A 22,474-nucleotide genomic window follows, 5' to 3' on the forward strand; every position below is an offset into this window, starting at 1 on the left:
ATGAGACCGTGGGCGGGTGGGACGGTGGTGCGGGGGGAATGGGGAGAGACCCGGCGGCCTCACCTTCACAGGAACACCTGGGCCGGACCCTGCAGGCCGCCAGGAGGGCAGCCCACACACACCACGTCCAGCCCAGCCACGCCTTCTGTCCCACCAGTCCACACCCACTCCTAGGCGTCCCGGTTTCTGTGGCCGGTGTCACCATCACCCAGACATGGACACCTAAAGTGACCGTCACGTCTCTCCTCGGCTGCCCTCCTATTCGAATGGTTGCAAACTCGACCAGCTTCCTCACAGTTACTCCCACCACTTCCCTTCCCCGCTCTAAGCCCGCAGGGCTCTCATTTAAATGCTCTTCCAATGGCCTGTGAGCCAACCCTTTCTTTCCAGGTTTCTGCCCGCAGATCCCCCCCCCCACACACACACACGCTTTCCTCCCCCAGAACGCCCTGCAGGCTGTGGGATCCCTGAGGCAACGTGCCCTGCCCCTTCCACGCGGCCAGCACCCCCTGCCTTTCGGCTCCGAGAAGACCAACAGGAGTGGTGTCTGTTTGCACCCCTCTGTCCCCGGAGCCCCTGGCACCATGAGGCACTGACAGGGTCATCTCTGGGCAGGAGCCCCAAGGCTAGCTCCTGTCACCAAAGGTTTGGTGTGCAACACGTGCTGCAGTGCCTGCAGGACGAACCCTCGGCAGTGAAGCCTGGCACTGCACTCACTCTTCACTCAGCTGCTCACGACGAATGCCACCGAGCCACGGCCAGCCGCGGCCCAGTGACACAACGCCGGCACTGAGCCCTGCCCCAGGTCACTCTCTACTCCGTATTCTCCAATGCTGAGAGGCTTGCGGGCGGAGCAGGGACAGAGCCGGCCCTCGGAACTGGGGACGCCAGTGAGGCAGGCGGGGGCCCGAGGCACAGCCCACGGCGTTGCCTGGACGCGTCTCAGACCACGGCGTACCTTTTGCGTGGTCTTTATCCAACTGGTTGGCCACCTTCTTCCATTCTTCCATCTGTTCTTGAAGTGGGTTTATCAGACAGTCGATTAAAGCGCTTTTACCAAAAAGAGGAAGAAAAGGAGAAATTAAACAGATATAGTTGTGCTGTCAAGACTTACACTTGGTTGTCCAAACATACAAAAATCACGATGCTCTGAAGCAAGACAAGGCAGCGTACTAAGCCCGAGCTCACATCCGAATCCCCGATGTTGCCACCACCTCATTTTCAGGACGCTTTCCAGGGACCGTTAAGAAGCGGTAAGCGTGACCGATGGAAGGGACTGCGCCTCTCATCCCCGTCCCGGTCAAAGCTTTTATTAGCGAGCAGGTTGACACACCAGTGGGGCCTCCTCTGGCTGCATGCGGGACAGGAACACCTGGGGAGCTTTAAAAAGGTGAGGCGTCCTGGGCCTTCCCCCCCACAGCCCGTGGAAACTTTGAGCGTGAGGCCCCCCATTTTTAAGTTTTAAAAAGACCCACGTGATTCTGATGTACATTCAGGATTCTAGGTCGTGAGCGTAGGCCAATCGGGGGCAGCTCTGAGAAAGAGAAGCCGGACCCCCAGCCCCTGGATCAGGGGTGAGGGTATCCCCAGGGACACCCCTTCGTTTTGTGCCGTCTCCCAAGCAGACCATGCACACCCGTGGAGGGGCGGGTGGCTCCCCACTCGGAGGAATCGCGTGAGCCAGGCAGCCCAAGCCTTTGGTCTACACCACAGGAGAAGACGGCCCGTTCCCATGCCACGGAGCCGCGGTGGAGAAGTCGGAAAACGCCCACACACGGCCTGACCTGCACGGGAGGGAACGACCCAGAAGGTGTCCTCACGCCGCTGCTCAGTGCCGGGCCTCCTGAGAATCTCCAAGTCCTGGGCACAATGCCCTCCTTCTCTGCCCAGGGCCAACCTGCGATTCCCTCCCCCGCACACCGTCTCCAGCCATCAGCGCGGCTCCCACCCTTCCTCCTTCCAGGTCTCTGCTCAGGTCTCTCTTCCGAACCAACCGGCTCCCCAGTGAAGCGCCCCGTGTCGGGCAGTGGCCCCCACCCGCACCCCACGTACCCCATCTCGTGTCACGTACCCCCGCCTGGCCTCGTGGGAGGTTTCTTTAGTGTCCAGTGTGCACGGTCTGTGAGAGCAGTGTGTGGTCCCACCCACTCACCACTCTGGCTGTACACCTAAGGCGGCACCAGGCACACAGTAGCTGCTCAATAAACAGGGGCCAGCGAAGGAGGCACTGTGTGGTTTGGGGAGCGCCGTCCAGGCGTGAGGAGGAGGAGGGAAAGCGGCTGGATTTTGTCACCTGCTATACCATGCACTCTCTGCTGTAAACGTGTGGGCATTTCATTCATTTTTACAAAGACCCTTCAGAAATTATTATCCTCATTTTACAAGGGCCGAGAGCCAGCTGAGGACGGGGGCCTAGGTGCTTCCTGCTGTGCCCTGTCCCCTGCCGGGTGGCCCCACCAAGAGGGTCAGAGGCATTTCCCATTAGCAGCCACTCACACAACTTGCAACCCGCAAAGCGGAACTGTGCAAACTGCTGAACTATGCCGATCTACTCGGAAGAGTGGCTGTTCTCATTCGAACACTGGTGACTCTGAACCCCCATGCCAGTCCCCGCCGTTTCTCCCTGCAGACAGGAGGCTGACAGCGTGCAGGGCTCCGAGCTCCCACTGTCCTCCGCAGCAGGCCCCAGGACAGCAGGGCCCGCCTTCATCTCCAGCGCCACCGCCCCTCTTCAGGAGACCCCTGCAGGGGGTGGGGCCCGGGGGTGGGGAGAGACACACAGGAGCACAGGGCAGACCCTCCAGGGGGGTTGCAGGCTCCACGAAGGCAGCGACCTAGACCTCTGGCTGTCCGCTGTGTCCTCGGAGACCAGAGGCCCGACAGATACATCATCCATGAATGAGCAGAGCGATGGCTGTGATGGGAGGTGGGCTGGGGGCATTCCAGCGCTACGGGGAAACCAGTGCCGCTCACGGCGAGTCAGGCCGCACACCACCACGTCGTCTTAACCCGCCATCCGCAACGGCGCGGAGTGGCCGCCGGGCGCGCGCGCGGCTCCTCACCTGGAAAACTGCCTCAGCTTGGCCTCGATGCTCCGGTGCCGCATGCACATCCGGGTGAGGGCGGAGCCGATCTCCCTGGTGCCCCCTGGGGAAGCAACAGAGGCAGCGTTGAGGACGGGAGAGGGGGCGGAGTCGTTGACACACCGAAAAGAGAAGGGAGGGGTTTAAACCCAAGCCGGGGCTCACCGTGTTGTAAAACGGGAGCCACCTCCTCGCAGACTGCTCGCCACGCACGTGCGTGTGCTCACACACACACGCGCGCGTGCAGATATTTATGTTTGATGACATTTTTATGAAACCGCCAACACAAAGGTTCCTGTTACTATATACAGTACCCTCCAACATTTTCTACTCCGTTGTTTTAAAATGCTGGGGGTGACCCAGAAATCGACCTCACAGCCCACTTCACGCATCAGTGACCCACGGTTTGAAAAATACTTCCCAAGGAGGAGGGCCGAAACAGCGTCTGATGTTTAGGGGAAAGCTGCGGTTGTTTTTCCATCCTCTTCTGACAAAATAACCCTCTTAGCATTCTTTAGAGCAGCTAATAAGTCCACGCCGGCTAACTGTTGTAAGTATTTCAGAGGCCAGCGAGGCTAAGGCAGAATGAAATAATAGGGCATTTTTTCACGGGTTTGGGTTACACCAGTGCAAGAGGTCCGTCCTCACACTCAGCAAATGTCGAGGGGAACTGCAGTGCAGTTCGATTTCCCCGAAATTCTCGCCAGACTTTTCCCTCCAGGCACACCCTTGTCTAAGATTACTCCTGAAGGCCCCTTCCTTCCGCCTCTTCGAAACAATGCTTGAATCAGCGTTTACTCGGGCGTGGGGGAGGGAGGAGAGAGTTGGAGCTGCAGCTGGTAATCCCGCACCACCAGGGGAAAGCACAATTAATTATAAATGTTAGGAAAACACTGGGGCTCATGAAATCAGGGGGGGAAATGTCAAATAAAGCACTATTTTTAGCAGACGAGGTCTTCAAGGGGGAGCCGCAGGAATTTATGGCAGGTTTAACCAAGTCAAATTAACAGGAGAAAAATTCCCTCCCTTATTAGTACTCGTGACATTATTATGGGTTACACGCACCCCCCCCCCCCCGCCTTCTAGAAAGGCCAAGGAGCTCTTTATGCTCCAACAATTTTCCATTTTATTCTGCCAAACTAACAGGTTTCCAGAACCGAAAAAAAATACTAGGAATAATAGTGGTATTATATATTAGCTCTTTCATATTTTATCTGAATCTGAAAAGAGCAACCGTCTAAGCAACTCCCTAAAACACAGTTTCTCAACCGTAACTCTGCTGACATAGGGGCCAGACGTTTCTCTGTGGGAGACAGTCCTGTGCATCATTGGGTGCTTAGCAGACGCCTGGTCTCTGGTTACTAGGGGTGGTCAGTAGCAGCCCCCCCATTGGGAATACCCCAAAATGTGTTCCTTGGGGAGTAAGAGCAATCCCCCACCAAGTTGAGAAGCCCTGCTGTAAGTCAACCTGCACCAGAACTGAATGCCACCTGAGGCTGACTGTTTAAACGGCTAGAGGTCGGGAAAATGGCACTCCCTCGCTCCTGGCACCTGCCCCCACGTTCAGGCCTTAGGTAGCGGCCTCAGCATCACCATCTACCGCGGCTCACACCTCTGTGCCTGGAGAAACCAGCAGAGGGCGCTGCTTTCACATGAGCTGCGGGCCCCTCTGGGCTCCCTACAAGTTCTCCTAAGCTTTTATTGCTTATAAAGCCAGGACAAGGAACACTTTCTCCCCAGGGAAATATCTCCTATTTTTCCTGGACCTTCATTTGATTAAAAGTTAATAACCTGGCCATGCAAGGAAATTGGCACACTCATTCACTGCTGGTAAACTAGTTCTTTTCTGGAGGAAAATTGGGCAGCATCGCCCTCTCCTTGACCCAGCAGTTCTGCTCTGAGAAACTGAACTCAGGAGATAATCAAGGAGGAGAGCAAACCCTTATCTATGGGGCCAGTCGTCGAAACGCTGTTCAGACCAGTAAAAACTAGAAACAAAGGCTCATTAGAGGGAGCAGGTTAAATGACCATGTAACACTGCCACGGGATGGACGGAACAGCACGCAGGCAGCTGGACGCTGCAGGGCCTTGTGTGAGGTCACAGGAAGGTGAGTCATTTGCACAGAACTTGAGACGTGTGGGGCTCTGGGATACGCCCTTCGCACACACGAATGGGTCCGATTCTCGAAACTCTCCTAGTTGTGTGGGTATCATCATCGCTCCCATTGTGCAGACAGAAGTGCCCTATGTAGTTTGTTCAAGGTCACCCTGCTAGCAAGCGGGATTCCTACCCAGGCGGCACCTCCGGAGTCTGTGCATGTCACCACTCAGCACCCAGCACTTGTCACAGGCAAAGGGAGGTGGGAAGGGGCGGGGCCGAGAACCCAGAACATGTCACCAAGCTTATGTATATCTCCCACCGGTATGGGTGTCAGAGCTTTACAGGCCCCCTCAAGTTGATGGTTCTTGAGCCTAGACCTACCCACTGGCAGCAGGGGGCTGGAGCCTCGATCCTTGCTAAACTACTCCAGGAGCTCACTGATGGACCATCGCTGTGTGGGTCCCCCAAGCTTCGGTTTGCTTTCCACAGCACACTGCGGCCGGAGAAGGTCACCTCGGAGCTCAGTTCCCGCATCCTGTCTCTCTGCTCGTTATTGCTGTGACCTTCCCAGACACTGTCCATAGATGGTCACCCGTTATTCATCGTCCCCAGGAAAGCCCACGGCTTCGCAGAAACAGCTGCGCTGCGGTGTGCGAGCAAGCAGTTTCCAATCATGCTGCGTGTGCTGCGCCCCGGGGCCTCGCAGCCCGGGGCACTTGGGGAGGAGGGAACAAAGAACCACGAAGAAAACTTCCCACTGCAGCGTCTCCGTCCAGCTGGGCACGAGGGCAGGACACGGCAGACGACACCCCCCTGGGCCCCCCGGGGCCCGGCCCGTAGCATTACTGCTGATCCGAGCAACGGGGAGCACCCCAAAAATAGCTCTCTCTGTGACATGCCTAACAACGTCTTCTGTTCCTCCTGACCCTGGCTAAAACTCAAAAAAATAAATCAGCAGGTTTGAAAAAGCTTTAGAGGAACCAGGCTTGAGCGGCTGAGACAGGGCAGACATCTGGAAGAGCTCCGCTGTGACAGCGCGAGCACATGTGGAAGTCGCACAGCTGGCAGAGACACGCTCAGCACTTCCTGAGCGAGGACCAGACTGCACTTGCTTCCGCGCACCCTGCACCCGGCACCAGCGCCCAACGGGGGAACCAGCGTGGTCACTGTCAGAGCAAACCACCAGGCTGGCCGGACCTGGAGGCGGGGCCAGGAACTGGGCTTTTATCTTGTTTCATCCATAAATATCGGTGCCTCTTCTATGTGCACACCACAGAAGATTCAAAATAAGTAAAAAATACACATGAGATTCTTATTCGAAAAGGTCTATACTGACTCCAGGTCAGCCCGGAGAAACAATGATGGGTTCATCTCCTACAGCTGCTGCGATGAACCACCCCTCCCTCAGTGGCTTAAAGAAGCACACACTTATTATCTCAGCGGTCTGGCAGTCAGAAGTCCAGACTCCGTTTTACCAGGCCGAAATCAAGAGGCTGGGCAGGCTCCACTCCTCCCAGAAGCTCTCGGGTGGAAGCTGTTTCCTGGCCTCCTCCAGCCTCGAGAGGCCGCCACCCTCCTCGGCTCGCAGCCCCTTCCTCGACCTCCCAAGCCAGCGCTGTCACTGTTCTCCCTCGGACTCTGCTCCTCCTCGCTCCTTCTTAGGGCCGCACGGGAGGCACCAGGACAATCTCCCCATCTCAAGGCCCTTAACTGAACCCACACCTGCAGAGCTCCTTTGCCACGTGAGGCACCCCAGTCCCAGGTCTCGGGAGTGAGGACACGGACACCTCGGGGGACCACCGTTCTGCCCACCGAAGATGAGAAACACTGCCACTGCGGAGAGGGCAGAGGGCACCGTGGTCACATCTCTGGGGTCCACTTGTCTTCAACGGTTAGTCTGGGCCGGCGACCTAATTCCATCCCCTGTGGCAGTGACCGGTTCAGGGACGGGACGAGGATGGAGACGAAGGTGTTGGAGAGGCCCCTGGGGTAAATGTCCCCCCGGTCTTAGAGAGAGACCCCGGAGGGTGTGAGCCAGAAAGCAGGCCGCCCAGATGCTAGTCAGCCATCGTCACGGCCATGGGGACACCTGCCTTAGGGGGAGGCTCACCCTAGGGACCAAAGACAGACAGAGCCTGGGTCCCCAAGTGGCCGTGCTGGGCCGCCAAATGAATACACCCACAGCCTGCTCTGCCCCCAGGATCTGGGGCTCCTGTTTTTCGAGAACATACACTTCCTTCTTTTTCAAGCTGCTCTGCTCTGGTTCGGTTTCTTGCCAGTTCAACAAGGAAGGAGGAGGAAGGAAGGGTCAACGACCTCTCAGGCTTCCTCCGGGCACCAGGCATCAGTCACTTCGTTGCTAAAATAAATTTAAGTCCACCGCTTGATGCTGAGGGATGCACGAATACTTCATGGCAAAAATCTTAGTTCTTCTCAGTGTGGTGCATGGAAGCACTTTCTCCCATATCAAGCAAAGGTTTACACACACACACACACAAGTAGCACAGAATCATGGCAATCTAACCTGGAGGATCTGCAAAGGAGACAACCAGTGGAAAGAAAACAGCAAAAGTCCAGAGGCTCGCCGACCAAAGTGTGCACGCTGGGGCATGGGAAACATAAATTTGCAATGGTCTGCTGAGAGCTGTGTTAGGGTCCTAGGGGCTGCCGTAACAAGTGCTCCAAACCAACCGGCTGAAAACAACCAAAACTGGGTCATCACACAGCTCTGGAGGCTGAAATCAAGGGTACGCAGGGCCTCCTCTGAAACCCCTACGTGAAGAACCCTCCCCCTCACCTTTTCCTAGCTCTGGGGGTCGCCGACCGTCCTGGGCTTGTGGACGCATCACGCCAGGCTCTGCCTCCATCTCCACGCGGCACAATCCCCGTGTGTCTGTGCGCACCTGAGACACGTGTGTCTGTGTTCAAAGTTCTCCTTATAAAGACACCAGTCGTACTCAGTTAGGGACAACCCTAAAGACCTCATCTTCACTAGGTTACATCTACAAAGACCTTATGTCCAAGAAGGTCGCATTCACAGGTAGCAAGGGTTAGGATTTTAACATATCTTTTGGGGGAACACAATGCACCCCGGGATAAGCATCTGCCTTGAAGTGATTCCAAAGACGGTGAGGACAAGGGCCTGCGCTTGAGGGGCTCACAGTGGGCTGAGGGGACGCCCACGAAGTGGTACAGGGCCCACGAGGTCGGTATTCCTGCCCCCACTTTATAAGTGGGGACGATAATACCTTGCCGAGGGCCACAGGACATTCCAGTGGCAGAGCTAAGACCCCAGCCCTGAGTTCACGGAAACCAAAAGGCTCTTCCCTCCACGACAAGCTGGAGATGTCCCCAACCAAGGACAAAGAGGCACATGAAAGTCGCAAGCAAAACAGAAACTGTTTAATGCCTGCTGGGGGGCCCACAGGGGAGGGGAATAATGAGGAGAGCAGAGCCACCGACCCTCCCCCCCAAAAGTCTGATGTGGTCACGTCCTTCAGACTGACACGTGCCACAGTGACTCTGCAGAAAGAGGCGGGACAGTGACATCCAGCCAGTGGCCCTGTCCCATCCCTCCACACTGCCTCATTTGCAGGCGGCTCCCACATCCCCTCCCACTGGGGACTCAGGGACAGGCCCTCATGGGGTCCCAGGGCGGCAGGAGGCGAGCGAGAGCTGAAAAGAGGACCTGGCAGGCCGGCCTCTGCAGTGGAGAGGGGAGGGCTGCAGCAGGGCCTGGGCCGAAGCACAGGGCTACAGTAACCCACTGCGCCTCCCCCCACTGCACCTCCCGGTGGCCCCTCTGAGGGGGGACGTCGCTGGAAGGCTGCTGAGAATCCAGGCGGCCCGAGGGCCAGGAGCCTGCTCTCTGAACCCCTGCAGGAGACGGGTCCAAGGGACAAGGGACAGTGTCACCCACAGCAGGGTCTCGCGACCTCGGCATGGCTGACGTTTGGACCAGGCCCCTCTCTGTCACGGGGGCCGTCCTGTGTGTGGTGGGGGGCTTCGCAGCCTCTACGCTCTGGATGCCGGTAGCACATCCCAAGTCATGATGACCAGAAATGTCTCCAGACACCATCAAAAGTCCTCTGGGTGTGGAACTGCCCTTTTTGAGAACCACCGGCCCAGGAGACCTGGTGTCTGTCCCCTAAGGGGGGCCTGCTGATTCTGGCCCCGGGCCTGGGGAAGCCACACCTGAGACCCCCAGCTGTTAACAGCAGCAGGCCTGCACGCACACGGCGCGGTGCTACAAGGGGCTGTTACAAGCTCGCTGCCCACCCCCAGCTTCGTACGCAGAGGTAACCTAACAGGCAACTCCTGCTCGCCTAATGGAGCAAATATGCCACTTGCCGTTAGAGAAACATCCATTTCAAAACACACGAGAGACATTCCCCACAAAGTCACCAGGCACCAGTCCCTACAGCCTCGGGGGCACAGGAATGCAACCAGGGGCAGCTCTTGCTCCAGTCCGAAATGTCGGAAATACCCAGACAACCAGGAGAGGCCGCGCGGGGGCCCTTGTCGGGCAGGGGTTCGGGCGCAGCCGTCATCAGCCAAGTCCTACCAGGAGGCAGAGGCCGGAGCAATTAACTCAGGCCCCGCTGGGGCGTCTGTCTATGCCAATGCGCTGGCCACCGTACAGCGGCCCGCACTTCTCCCACACCTAACATCGCCCTTCTCCAGGGGGTGGGCTAATGAGTGCAAGGAAGGAAAGTTAACCTCATGAAGGGCAGCTTCTCTGGAAGACAGAACCGTCCCTTCTCCCCACACGTCTCAGGAAACCGCAGCCAAGAAGGGGCGTCCGGAGGGCCCCCCAGGAAGAATGTGCTTGCACATAACGTTAAGCATCAACGGAGTGGTCGTCTGACGGAACTCAACGCTGCAGCACCGGGAGGTTCACGGTCAAGCTGCCGCAGCGAGCCTCGGTCGCCTGGTGCCCCGCGCCGTCAAATCAGGCAGGCAGCCGCCGGTGGTCAACCCACATTGAAAGGTGCCCCCAGAGTTCTGGACTCTGTTGTCTATTTTTCTACCGCAAAGCTCAGGACACTCGCGCCACCAACCTCCTCCAGCAAAGACCAGAAAGGAAAGGCGTCGGGGTCTCTGGCGCTGGGAGCCATCAGGGACCCCTCAGGGCCATGCCCGCCACAGCCTGCAGCAGGCTGTGGCACTGCAGGTTCACCACAAGGACAGGGTGTCTCTCTCTCCTTGCTCTCCCCTTGCCCTGCCCTCCGGGAGCTTGTCCGTCTCGAAATGTCAGGTGTCCTTTCACCTTGGCAGTGGGCTGGGGGACGGCCCTGGCACCGCACAGCAGAAACTGCCTCAGCGTGCGTCAGCTGCCGCTCCGGCCGGGCCATCTGCTGCCCTGAGATGCCTGCAGCCAGCGCTCCACATGGCTAACATGCCACACACATGCCAGCGTCACGCTTGACCAGGAGGCTGATGCCCTACTTCTGCCATCTCCCCGGCGCGTTTCGGGATGCTTTTATTTTACGACTTGAAGCGATGGTACATGGACTCCCAAGGGAGAGAAAAGGGTCTCAAAATGCCACCTGGATGGCAGCCTCAATTCTAGTAAGAAAGGAGGGGGCTCAATTCTTAGACCTCAAAAAGCTTCACAAGGATGCCCTAGCTAACAAATATTTGGTCCAAGGGGCCAAGTCCACATGGCCACTAGGTGGACCACTGCAGCCAGACCGACGGAAGGATGGGCCACTAAGGACCGTGTGGGCATGCCAGGCAGGGCTGCCAGCTGGCCCTCTGCTGGAGGCGGGCACACCCACTTGAGGCTCCATGAAGTGGACCCTCCGGGTGACCTCAGGCCGGATTAAATGACCTTCCTCCTCCTTTGGGAGAAGTGATCTCGGCTGAGATGCTGGAGAAGGAGATGGGACGGCATTCCCCTGCGCCACAGACACTGGAAAAATGTGGCTGCCGTGGAATCACCGTGCTCTGGGCGGAGGCGACAGCCCCTGGCCCTCACGCAATGTACGTCTCATCCGAACTCGGAAGCGATGGCTTTCCGAGTGACCTCAGTGCGGGAAGGCGCCTTAGAAGACTCAGGAGGCCCCAGGCAGCAGTTGCTTGCTGGCCGGCGTCCCCACTTTGCCTCGAAGTAGCGGAGAGGCCCCGGGTGATTTCTCCGGAGCGCCGCGCTCGCTGCCACTTCCCCTGTTCGAGGAGAAGCATCCTTGTCCTTCGCTGCGTCTGGGCAGCAGCTGGTCCCCGTCAGGGGCACTGTCGTTTTCGTTAAAGGTCGAAGAAGGCACTCAGGATAGTAAGAACATCAAATTAACAAACTACGTTTCTTCTGGCTTCATCCGCATTTTATTTCTGTCCTTGGGCCTGGAGCGATGGACAGCTGGGAGACGGTGGCATCCTAGGACACCCTGTGTTTGTTTAACTACGGGGAGGGGAGGGAGAGAGAAGGGGGGAGGGAGAGGGAAGGGGGGAGGTAGAGAGAAGGGGGAGGTAGAGAGAAGGGGGGAGGGAGAGAGAAGGGGGGAGGAGAGAGAAGGGAGGACGGAGAGAGAAGGGGGGAGGAGAGAGAAGGGGGGAGGGAGAGAGAAGGGGGGAGGGAGAGAGAAGGGGGAGGGAGAGAGGAGTTCCTGGAATCACGGTTACCACACACAGAGAGCATTTACCACCTCACACCTGCCCCGTAACCTCGCTCCACTCGGCACACCACACGTAAATCGCTGAACAGCATCCAAATACCCTATGTGAGCCATGAAGATGGCTCTCAGCTATCCAAACATTTTTGTGTGTGCTATTTAGATCACCTAAATGTTCTTGCAACAAAGACACAATTTAATTTCAAGGAAACTGGCAAGTGAGGACCGCAAGCAGTATTTTAAGCAGGGGAAAGATCTGTCCCTTGGTCCTCATGGGGCTTTATAGGATAAAAGTGTGAAAAAAAAAAACAAAAACTTAAAGCCTTTTTCAAAAATAACAACAAAGGAAGCACAACTTCCCTTCCTGGCAGTGCCAAGCCCCACAACCCGCTTTGATATCACAGGAAGAAAAAGCACGTGGAGTTTCCTGCTCCCAAAGCTGTGCTGTCGGCTGCGGCATGTGGCTGAGGTGTGGGGGGCAGCCGGTGTTCATGGGGACAGCAGACAGTGCATGCTCAGCGAACGCTGCAGGAGGTCAGTCTGCTCTGGGGAGACACCCCTGTGTCCACACTGGGGGGGGGGGTGGCGGGGGGGAAGACACTGCAAACTGTGACCAGCTGACAGTCTCCTGGCCAATCTCACACGCCCCAGCCTCTCCTACTTCATGACTTTTCAAAAAGCAGAGAAGAAATTTTTTTAAAAACCCACACACAGTCCTAGCACCATCTGCTGGCTTCAGCCCAGCACGCACGAGATTCTGGCTGCACGGTCCTGGCAGCCACGCAGACCGATACTCCTCTTCCTTTGTTGCTGTTTCAGAAGCAAAGCGAGAAGGGTAATATGGAAACACAGAAACACAGACGCGCTCACTCTCTGGGGAAGCCATCACGGGAGCACACGCCTTCCGACAGCGGCTCTTCCCCGCCCTGGTTTCCGATGGAACGGCGCCTGGTGGAAAAGCACTGTGGGGGTGTCACCCGGGAAACGCCGCTGGCTCCCCGACATCTGCCACCGAGAACGCCCACCTCCAGGGTCTTCCTCTGCCGCACGGGCGTGGAAAGAAGCTCCTTCTGGAGCCAGACTGGGGCGGCTGGAGGACGCCAACCCGTGCCAGCAAAGCAGATGTGGGCTGATGTGGAGAACCTCCCGTCCCCTCAGCACTGGAAACTGAACTGTCAGGCAGATAAAACACTCGCAGCCACGGACTGGAGCACCATCCCCCAGGCAGCCCTCAGGGAAGGTCAGACAGGTCAGAAAGTGGCCTGATGAATATGGGAGCAGATCAGGGCAGTTCGTGTGTGAGGGGTGGGAGGAAAAGGTGGGTGCACGGACCTCCCCCAAAGGGATGACACCCCAGGCAGCGAGTCCTTCTGGCTCTGCTTCTGCTGGTGGCCAGACCCTTTGTGACGAACAGTTTATCCTCAAGTCCTCAAGTACCTAAATCAGGTTACCTTCGTGCACTGCTGGCCCAAGAACTACTCTGTTGCTTTAAGGGCCTCCCACGTATCCCTGAACCACGCCAGAAGGGTTGGCCTTATCACGTGTCGGGAGACAACCTTGCTGCTTTCCACATTATTAAGAATAGTTACCATCTGCTGAGGGCTTGTAATCCATCAGGTAGGTGCAAGCACATTATATTCAAGTTTTTAAAATCTCATGTTTTTCATATAGGTATCATTATAGTGTAGGCATTATTACCCTCAGTTTACAGATGAGGACAAGGGGGCTCAGAGAAGTTCAGTAACTTGTCCAAGGTCACACAGCAGAATCCAGGATGTGCCTCCAGGGCTGAGTTCATAACTAAAACTTTTAACCATTCCTGAGGACATCTCACTGTGGCCAGTCACGTACCGAAACCGGTGGTGGGCTGACCAGTGAGGGTCTTCTTGCCCCGCCCCCATCTCTTCTATCAGCCAGACCCCACCCACCCACACCGTCACCACTGCCTGGCTGCAACAGTGTTCAGGCTGGCCGGTCTCCTGTCCTCCTGCCCTGGGACTGGGCGGATGTGGGCCACCTCAGCACACGTCACCTCCCGCCACCGTCCTTTGGCACGGGAACGCTGTTTATTCACGCAGAGACCCTGCCCCACTTGCTGGGAGACTTTTTCCCAGAATCACCGTTTTAGCTACTGACGCATCCCAGGAGGGGCCACTGCCACAGTTTCTGAGGAACGGCCAGGCCCGCTTAGCCAGACCCAGACCTCTTTGCACTCCAGAAACACCGGCGTCTCCTAAAACAGCACGGAATGGGGTGTGTGCACATTTCTGGACATAGTAGACGCTCAACAAACCTCAATAAGTGGAAAGTGGCAGATATGCCAAACTTCCAGGCTTAGAACACTCGCCATTGCCAATTCTTCGTCCCTCTCCTCCCTCCTCTCTTTCCTTCATCCCTCCTGCACGCGCCACCCACCACCGTGACAGGGAATGCATCAAGAGAGGCTAAGACTTGAGATTCTGAAGGAGACACGGCACCATTAGGCCAGGGCTCCACCACGGTGGCACTTAGGAGTGGACTCACAGAGCTGCACTTCATAGCTGATTTTCTAGCCCAATTCGTCTAAGTTGGTGTGAACAAACTTATCAATGACATTATCCTCTTCTTGCCCTCAATTTCTATCTTGAGTTGCTGTACCTTCGCCAGTTTCTGAATGAACGTTTAGATGCTTTCTGATCTAAAAATAACCGAAACGCTAACCCTGAGTCAGCAAACAGGAAGCTGGTTCTAACGACCAAACAAAGTTTGATAAACAAGGCTCAGGCAGGCGAGAAAGCAGCACCGTGCCACAAGCAGAGTGCCCCCAGGCCCCTCCAAGCAGGGCCGCCCCTTCCCCCGCCCTCCACGTGTTAGAGCGAGGCTGTCACTGGTGTCAGTCACTGGCTCCCCATTGAGTTGGGTCCAGAAGTAGTATCTCGGACCCCAAAACCATCCGCAGTACTTCCGGAAGTCTCTTCACTGCTCAGGCAAACTCAACCACGCACAGTCCTTTCGTTCTGCACTCAACTTGTATTAAATGCGGTGGCAATGACCCCGGACTAACAGTTATTATATTTCTCTAAAGGAAAGGTGGAAGGAGGAGGGACTTCCCTGTTACTTCCAACTGTAACTTGCTCGGTGAGGGAGAGGTTCCACAAAGCTTGAGGGGGGTGCTTGGAGGAGGACCAGCAGTGCTCGGTGGACTGAAGCTTCTCTGCCCACAGACCCCAGTCCGGCCCAGTTTCCACAGGACGGGACACAGGGCCAGCAGCCCGCCGACCCTCCCAGGTTCAACCGCACTGGCCTGTTAAGATGCGATGCCCCTGAGAGCTGACCAGGCAGGCGGTCACTAGCTCACCTACGTGTTTTCCGTGATCATGCGTGCACACGCCGCACTGGTGACCTTGTCCTGGACACGCCACCCCGTGGGCCTGGGTCCTTCACTGCACGGTCAACGACCACGCCCAAGTCACCCCTGAATTCCCAGAAGCCTGACCCAGAATGAAGGCTCACTGGATATGTGCAGGAAACAGAAACGGAAAAAGGGGAAAATGAAAAAAAAATGAGACAAACGCCTATTCTGAGGAACAGAGGATCCTAATGTTTTAGCAGCTGAGACAAATCTGAGCTCTCAGAGGAGGGCGGTGACAGGTTTTTTCCATCAGTGTGAGGCTGGCTGGTGCATCCACTCTGGTCCGTGGTGTGAGAACGCCACGGGCCCCCAGGCTGCGAACTCTGGGAAGCCTGCTTGGCTTGAGGTTCAAGGTCATGTGGGCAAAGAACATACCAAAGTGCTAATCTAATAAAGAATACCTACATCAGCCCTGGCTGGTGTGGCTCAGTGGATTGAGTGCATACCTGTGAACCAAAGGGTTGCCAGTTCGATTCCCAGTCAAGGCCCATGCCTGGGTTGTGGGCCAGGTCCCCAGCAGGGAGTGTGTGAGAGGCAGCCACACATTGATAATTCTCTCCCTCTGTTTCTCCTCCCCTTCCCCTCTCTCTAAAAACAAATAAATAAAATCTTTTTTAAAAAAAAAAAGAATACCTAGATCAATGCTTGGTGATTCTGCCAGACTTCCAAATCAAACTCCATATCTGAGCACCTACCATGTGTAAGGCCTTATGTCACAAGAGGTTAGCGATTCTTCTTCCACGTACGAACACGCTCAAAAGAAAATAGGAAGGCAAAACAAAGAATAGTCCTTTGAGATGTGGGGCTGACACAGACCTCAAAAGTCCTCCCCCCCATATGGACAGAACAGGGCCCATTAAAATATTTGCAATATTCAGGACATATTTTTTTCCGAAGATAATTACTAACACCCTCAGGCAGCGTTAGATCCCCTTGTTTGCTATGAGAAAAGCCTTTGCCGGCACAGCTCTGCTGCCATGATGACAATCATCTGGCTGAAGTACAAGGGACCTACCAAATGGTACCCGCAACAGTAAGCCCTGGGATTTCTTCTTCTTTTTTTTTTTAAGACTTTATTTATTTACTTTTAGAGAAAGGGGAAGGCAGGGAGAAAGAGAGGGAAACATCCATGTGTGGTTGCCTCTCACACGCCCCCCAGTGGGGACCTGGCCTGCAACCCAAGCATGTGCCCTGACTGGGAATCGAACTGACGACCCTTTGGTCCACAGGCCGCACCCAATCCACTGAGCCACACCAGCCAGGGCGCCCTGGGATTTCTTAAAGCCACTTTCTCTAAAGAATCTTCAGCATCTATGCGTTACAGAATCTACAAGCCGAATGAGGCCTTAGGGGTAGCCTAGTTGTAGAATGCTATCAGGATGTTTCCTTTCCCACCCCTGCCGAACGGTGGAGACTCAGGCGAAAGGGCTCCAGGGCCAGAGATCCTCCTCTGCTCTGCGCTCGGGGGAGGAGGGCAGGCGCCGTCCTCTGCGCCCCTCGGAGTGAAGGGAGCGAGGGTTCAAGAAAGGTGGGAGTTCTCCTCTGGGCGACCTTTCCCTTCCCAAGGGGAAGCTTTGGCTAAAGCATTCATTCTGACTTTTTTGGCAACACTGCCCATGAGCTCGATGAGACTGAACGAACCAAAAACGCGGCCATGGGAAAGCAGCATCTCCCAGGTCTTCAGGACAGAACTGACCTCTAATTCCAGCCACCGAATGCCACCCGGAAACTCACGACTGTCACGAGTTCACTGTTACCCTACATGGAAACGGCACCGAGGCCCCTGGTGGTTATTTGGTGAACCACGTGGGGGGCCGCAGACGGCGGAAACATAACCGCATGCCTTGCGTCCACCTGCCGAAGAACCAACGCACGTGTGTATACACACACACGCACAACCACGAGCGAGCCCCACCAGGACGGGACGCGCCTGCCTCCTTAGTCACCTCGGCCGACTCCTCCCGCAGTCCCGGCCACCACAGGACCCTGAGATGGATGCGTGCGGGTTCCCGGGGAACTCCCAGGGAGAGACGTTTGTCCGGACCAGGGCTGGGAGGAGGCTGAGCCGGGGCATCGCTGGGCAGGAACCACGTGTCGTGTCGTGAGAGCCAGTGCATGCTCCGAGGTCGGGGAGCCCCTGAACCCCACCTGTTGTCGAGGGTGCTGCTGTGAGGCACGGCCCGGCCCTCGGGGAAGCCTTCCAGACCCAGGCACCTGATCACACGGCCTCCAGCTGTCTCCAGACACCACCCACGAGGGGGTGGTCCCACGGCAACAAGGTGCCCCGGGCGCTCTCCTGGGTGCTGATGTCCATGTGGTCCATGCCCCTTGGGGCACCACGCCCCAGAAGGCCTCTGGACACGCCCTGCATCTTTCGACAGCCGCTCTGGGCCCTGCTCCCTGACGCCGCCATCCTGAAGCACGCTTACCAGCTCGTTTCATATGAGAGGCAGAAAAATTTTAAGGGAAGGTTTTTAAGACTCCAGGTCACTTAGTGCCTTATAATTTCTCCCATCCCCAGAGAAGAATTTGAAAAGATGAAAATGCTTGGCATGGCCGACTCTGCTCTCATTGGTCTCAGACCCCCAAGTGGGCTTATTCCCACAGAAACAGATTGGACGTGAGGATGGCCCCAGCGAGCAGGCGTCTCCCCAGAACGCCGCCACGCAGCCCCCCGGGGATTTCCACCAGTGTCCCCCTCAGGAGCCCAGCACTCACGTGGGGAGGAACCCAGCAAACCATCCTGATAGTCCTTAATCAACGAACGTACTGCAGCTCGAGGCAGGAATTAGCTCCCGCAAGAATTAGCATTAACTTGGTGTCCATCCTACAGAGGTGACATTGTATCACCACAAACCAGCGGTGACAACTGAGGGAAGACAGAAGCTCAGAGCCGCTCCTGACCAGGAGACAGAGGACAAACAGGCACAGCCCCATCACAGAGAAAGGAGCCGCCCTCCCCGGCTGTGGGGCCGTTAGCCGAGTTTCCAGACGACTGCACTCGGCCACAGGAAATGGCTCGGGCCATGGCCGCTGGCCATGGAGGGCAGGGGGCAGGGGGCAGATGGCTCTGCGTCAGGATAGCTGAGAAGACAATCGCGCAGCCCATGAGATGCTGGTTTATCTTAGGGAACAATTACCCAGTCATTACAAAGCTGAAACTGACCTTCCAGAGAGAAATTTAGGCATCAGGGATTATCTGGCCCCAAGCAAGAAAACAGGAAAAACAGTGACATCTGAATGACTTCAAGTTGAGAAAGAGAGACAGACAGAGAGAGAGAGAGTGTGTGTGTGTGTCCATGAGAGAGACAGAGGGACACAAGCGAACCTGGGGCGGGGACAATACCAGGCCACCACATTAACACTGAATTGCACCCAGCCTGCGGACGAGCACGCAAAGCAGACTGACGACTGTTGGAAAGTGGAAACCCAATTTTCTTATTACTTAAGTTCAATGGGACCCATCAAGCAGAGGAAGTAAACCCACGACAGCCCCCATCTTGGTGCGAACACCCCGCCGGACAGGCAGACGAATCCTCCACGCAGGTCACGCACCTGGTTCCACTCCTCGGAAGGCAGGGCTGGGTGCTAGTTCAGAAGGCAGCCCTCGGGGGCGTTTCTGCAGCCCCGAAGGCTGGCCCGATGCCCGAACACAGGAGTGGACGTTAACAGGCCACGCTGGTTATGCCTCTACACCCAGGCGCCGGCTACACCACCTCTCAGCCAGCTCAGGGTGACCGGCTACGCTACGCCACCTCTCAGGGTTCTGGCTAGACACCCCCAGTCACTGGCTGGCTCTCCCCCCCAGCCAACGGCACAACCTGGGGCGTCACCCACTCTGAACCTCAGCTTCCTCACCTGACAGCACCTCCCCCACAGAGCTATCGAGGGTCAAGCGAGATGACCCACGTGGGCTGATGAAGACCAGGTGCCATGCACAGGGGGAGGGCACTCAACAGACACTCGCCATCGCCACGCTCGGAACACTTAAACCCACAGCCGTGGTTCCAGCCCCTTCCCTGTCTCCGTGGGCGTGGCCTCACACAAGACTCTCAACTGAACCTGCTTTAGGGTTCACGCCCCACCTCATTCCCAGACGCATCGGCATTTTCTACTAGTACCCCACCCGTAGCAAAAAGGTGTGCAATGATCGAGGAGGAGGAGGGGTCCCTGCCTTCAGAGACAGCCACGGAAAGTCCCTCCCACCGTCGGGGGGCGGGGGCTGCTGTGCACAGCTGTGCAGGTGGTGCACGGTGGGGATCCAGGGCGCGCCACTCCCTCCGGCAACTGGCTGTGGGCATCCTGAAGTCTGGTTTCTACCCCCGTCAAATCCAGAACACGTTTTCAGGGGAATCTGAGTCACAACTCCGCCAGCTCAGCTGCCCCCTCTTCCTTTCATTTCGTCTGTTGGCAAACTTTAAAACAGACTATCACTCTCAGGAAAGGAACAGCTCCTGCCCGAGACAGCCGGAGGGAAGAGCGGGGTGGTTATCTGAGACTGAAACCTCGTTTAAATGGAGCTCAGGTGCCAACACCGATGGCCCACCCCATTTAATTTAAAAATCCAACATTAAGCCCCGACCCGTGCAGCTCGGTTGGTTGGGCGTCATCTCGTGGGGCAAGGAGTCGCTGGTTCGATTTGTGGTTGGGGCGCATGCCTGGGTTGCAGGTTCAGCCCCCAGTCACGGCACGGGCAGGGGCAGCTGATCCATGTTTCTCTCCTCTTTCTTCCTCCCTCCCCAACTCTCTAAAATAAATAAATAAATATTTTCAAAACATCAAACATAAGTTCTCAAAATGAGGGTGCGACACCACATGCTCTCATTTCTGGACGGGTGGGTAGATGGTAAATTTTACAGCACGTATATTTTCCTTTTTTTTTAAAAGATTTTACTTATTTATTTGTAGAGAGGGAAGGGAGGGAGAAAGAGAGAGAGAGAGAAAAACATCAATGTGCAGTTGCTGGGAGCCGTGGCCTGCAACCCAGGCATGTGCCCTGAGTGGGAATCGAACCTGCGACATTGGTTCGCAGCTCACGCTCAATCCACTGAGCTACACCAGCCAGGGCTACAGCACGTATACTTTCCCAAAACTAAAAATGAAAATTAAAAGAACCTCCATGGCTCTCCATGATCTCATCACACCCTTGCTCTGGGGCTGGTTCTGGAGGAGGAACCGAGGAAGGAACAAAAATGTGACTCCTGCCCCGACCAGGTCCAGCCCGGAAGGCCCCAGGACAAGCCACGCACCGTCACAGGATCAGCCGCTGAGTCTCCCGCCCTTTAAGCTGCTCAGCTCCCGAGACACTGGCAACACAGGCCCCGGGGCCTTTGGCTTTCGGGGTCCTCCCACCCCTCTCCAGAGTCACTCTCCCACTTGTCACCACCGGAGGGGACGGCACTGCAGACCCTCCCAGCGCTAGGCCCCGTCTGCCTCCCACTGACGGAGGCGGGAAGGCAGTGTCCTATTTCCCAGTGCAGCGCGCAGGGAACTCGGACCGAATATACGGAGACGTTCCACACAAATATGCCAAGAACGCTCGAAGCTCTGCTGTGACTCAGTCGGAAGGCACATCCCAGGCTTGAGTGTGCAACTGATTAGGGTCGCCCCGCCATGAACTGCGAGACCAAGTGGGGCTCGTTCACAGCACTGGGGCGGCCGGGAGCTGCGGGGGGTAAGGACAGTGGCCCAGCCACCTCCTCGGATGTCTGTGATGCTGCTGCTGCTGCTGCTGCAGATGCACCTGCCTCAGGCAGAAAGATGCCCCAATCACATTGCTCTGCTCCGTGACATGGGCCCCCCTGTACACCTGACACACTGCCCGTAGCTCCATGCCGTGACTCAATCCCCCGAAAAGCCAGGTGAGGGCCACAAGAGGCACCCACAAATCAGACCAGCCCTGCTGTGCCAGTCTCTGGCCTCCTGAGGGAGTCGGACACATAGGCAAACGGGAGCCCTGCATGTCACAGGTATCACGGTAGAGGAGGGGACCCAAAAGGAAGAACAGGGCGGGGGACAGATCCTGTGAGTCCTCCACCCCCAAGCCTCCAACTAATTCCCTTTCTGAGTCTGACGTGATTGCTACCGCTACAAAGCAGACCCTTGACCGATAGGATCAGTGAGAGGGAACTCAGCCCTTGAGCGATGAGGCAAGGCGCTTACTTAGTGCTGAAGTCGTGATGGTTTTTCCATTCCAGACTCGGAGTTCCTTTGGAAAGTAGGGACTGATGATTAAACAATCAGGTTAGCTAGCAGAAATGCACACCTAAGGACTGACATTTTATCTGCCCTCAGGCTGGTGACAAACCCCAGTGTTTTTTCAATTAGGATTATGTAAGCAGGAGCCCACAGCTGGAAACACTCTCAGCCCAGGGAGTGAGGGCAGGCCGTCTCTCCCCAGCACACAGAGTGGGTTGGACTTGCAGTCCGTGCCTGAGGTTCCTCCCAGGATCCCCTCCCAGAATGCTGGTGGCTGATGACTCTCAGGCAGGTCGGGGCATCTCTTCTTTGCCCTTGGCAAAGGCTTCCTCCCCGCCATACGGGGCAGTGACGTGGGCACCAGGCAGCCCGGAGTCACTGGAAAGCCAGCAGCTGCCTCCCTGAGGCAGGGACTCCACGCCTCTCTCTCTGCCACTTCCAAAGCCAGCACTCGCTGAAGGGCCAGCAGGGGCCCCACGAGCCCCCTTCTAGGTCCGGAGCAGATTGTTAGGTGCAAAGGCCAGGAATCCTTTGCCTGAATTTTCCAGGCCAGCCAGTGGTGAAAGACCTGAAACTCAGCTCTTCCGTTCCCTACGAGTAAGACAAGCAGGGCAGCGGGGCAGGGCCTTCGAAAAGTCACCGGGGACGTAGGAGGGACCTCACCTCTACCAGAGATCTGCGAAAGGATAATTTTCTAGGCAGCGAAGCTCTATGTTGATGGGAGATGTCTCCTGAAGGAAAGAGGTCCCGCTCTGGCTGGGCTGGGGGTGGGGGTGGGCAAGTGCAGGGGCTCAGCACAGACTTTCCCAACCCCCAGCCCCGAGCACCCCCAGAGCTCACCCGTCCAAACACGTCACTCGAGATCAGGGCGTACCCTAATTTTAGGGACCTCAGAGATCCGAAGAAGTCAGTGGGCAAAGTTCCCCACGACATTTCACACTTGTTTGGGGCAGCAGGCTCGTACCAGGCCCAGTCTACACTTTGTTTCTAATACTTACAACAGCTCGAGGCGAGGCGTTCACATCCCCTTCCCTCCCATCAGGGAGGAGGAAACGATGCAGAGAAAATGTATCACTGCGAGAGGTGGCCT

The 22,474-nt window shown here is 56.5% G+C and overlaps 1 protein-coding gene across 6 annotated transcripts in view; it reads right to left on the reverse strand.

The window, feature by feature from the left end:
• The window catches only part of MTSS1 (MTSS I-BAR domain containing 1), a 136,260-nt gene that overhangs the window by 27,148 nt on the left and 86,638 nt on the right, over positions 1-22,474 (reverse strand). For all 6 annotated transcript variants that reach the window (XM_045860773.1, XM_045860768.1, XM_045860770.1 and 3 more), the window contains 2 exons: positions 3,063-3,147; positions 959-1,050 (listed from right to left, as the gene is read on the reverse strand). In XM_045860773.1, the coding sequence (XP_045716729.1) occupies positions 959-1,050; positions 3,063-3,147 (177 nt within the window). The remainder of the gene's footprint in view (positions 1-958; positions 1,051-3,062; positions 3,148-22,474) is intronic.

This window comes from Phyllostomus hastatus, unplaced genomic scaffold (assembly GCF_019186645.2).
Source record: "Phyllostomus hastatus isolate PE091 unplaced genomic scaffold, TTU_PhHast_1.1 phas_scaffold_21, whole genome shotgun sequence".
Classification (NCBI taxonomy): domain Eukaryota; kingdom Metazoa; phylum Chordata; class Mammalia; order Chiroptera; family Phyllostomidae; genus Phyllostomus; species Phyllostomus hastatus.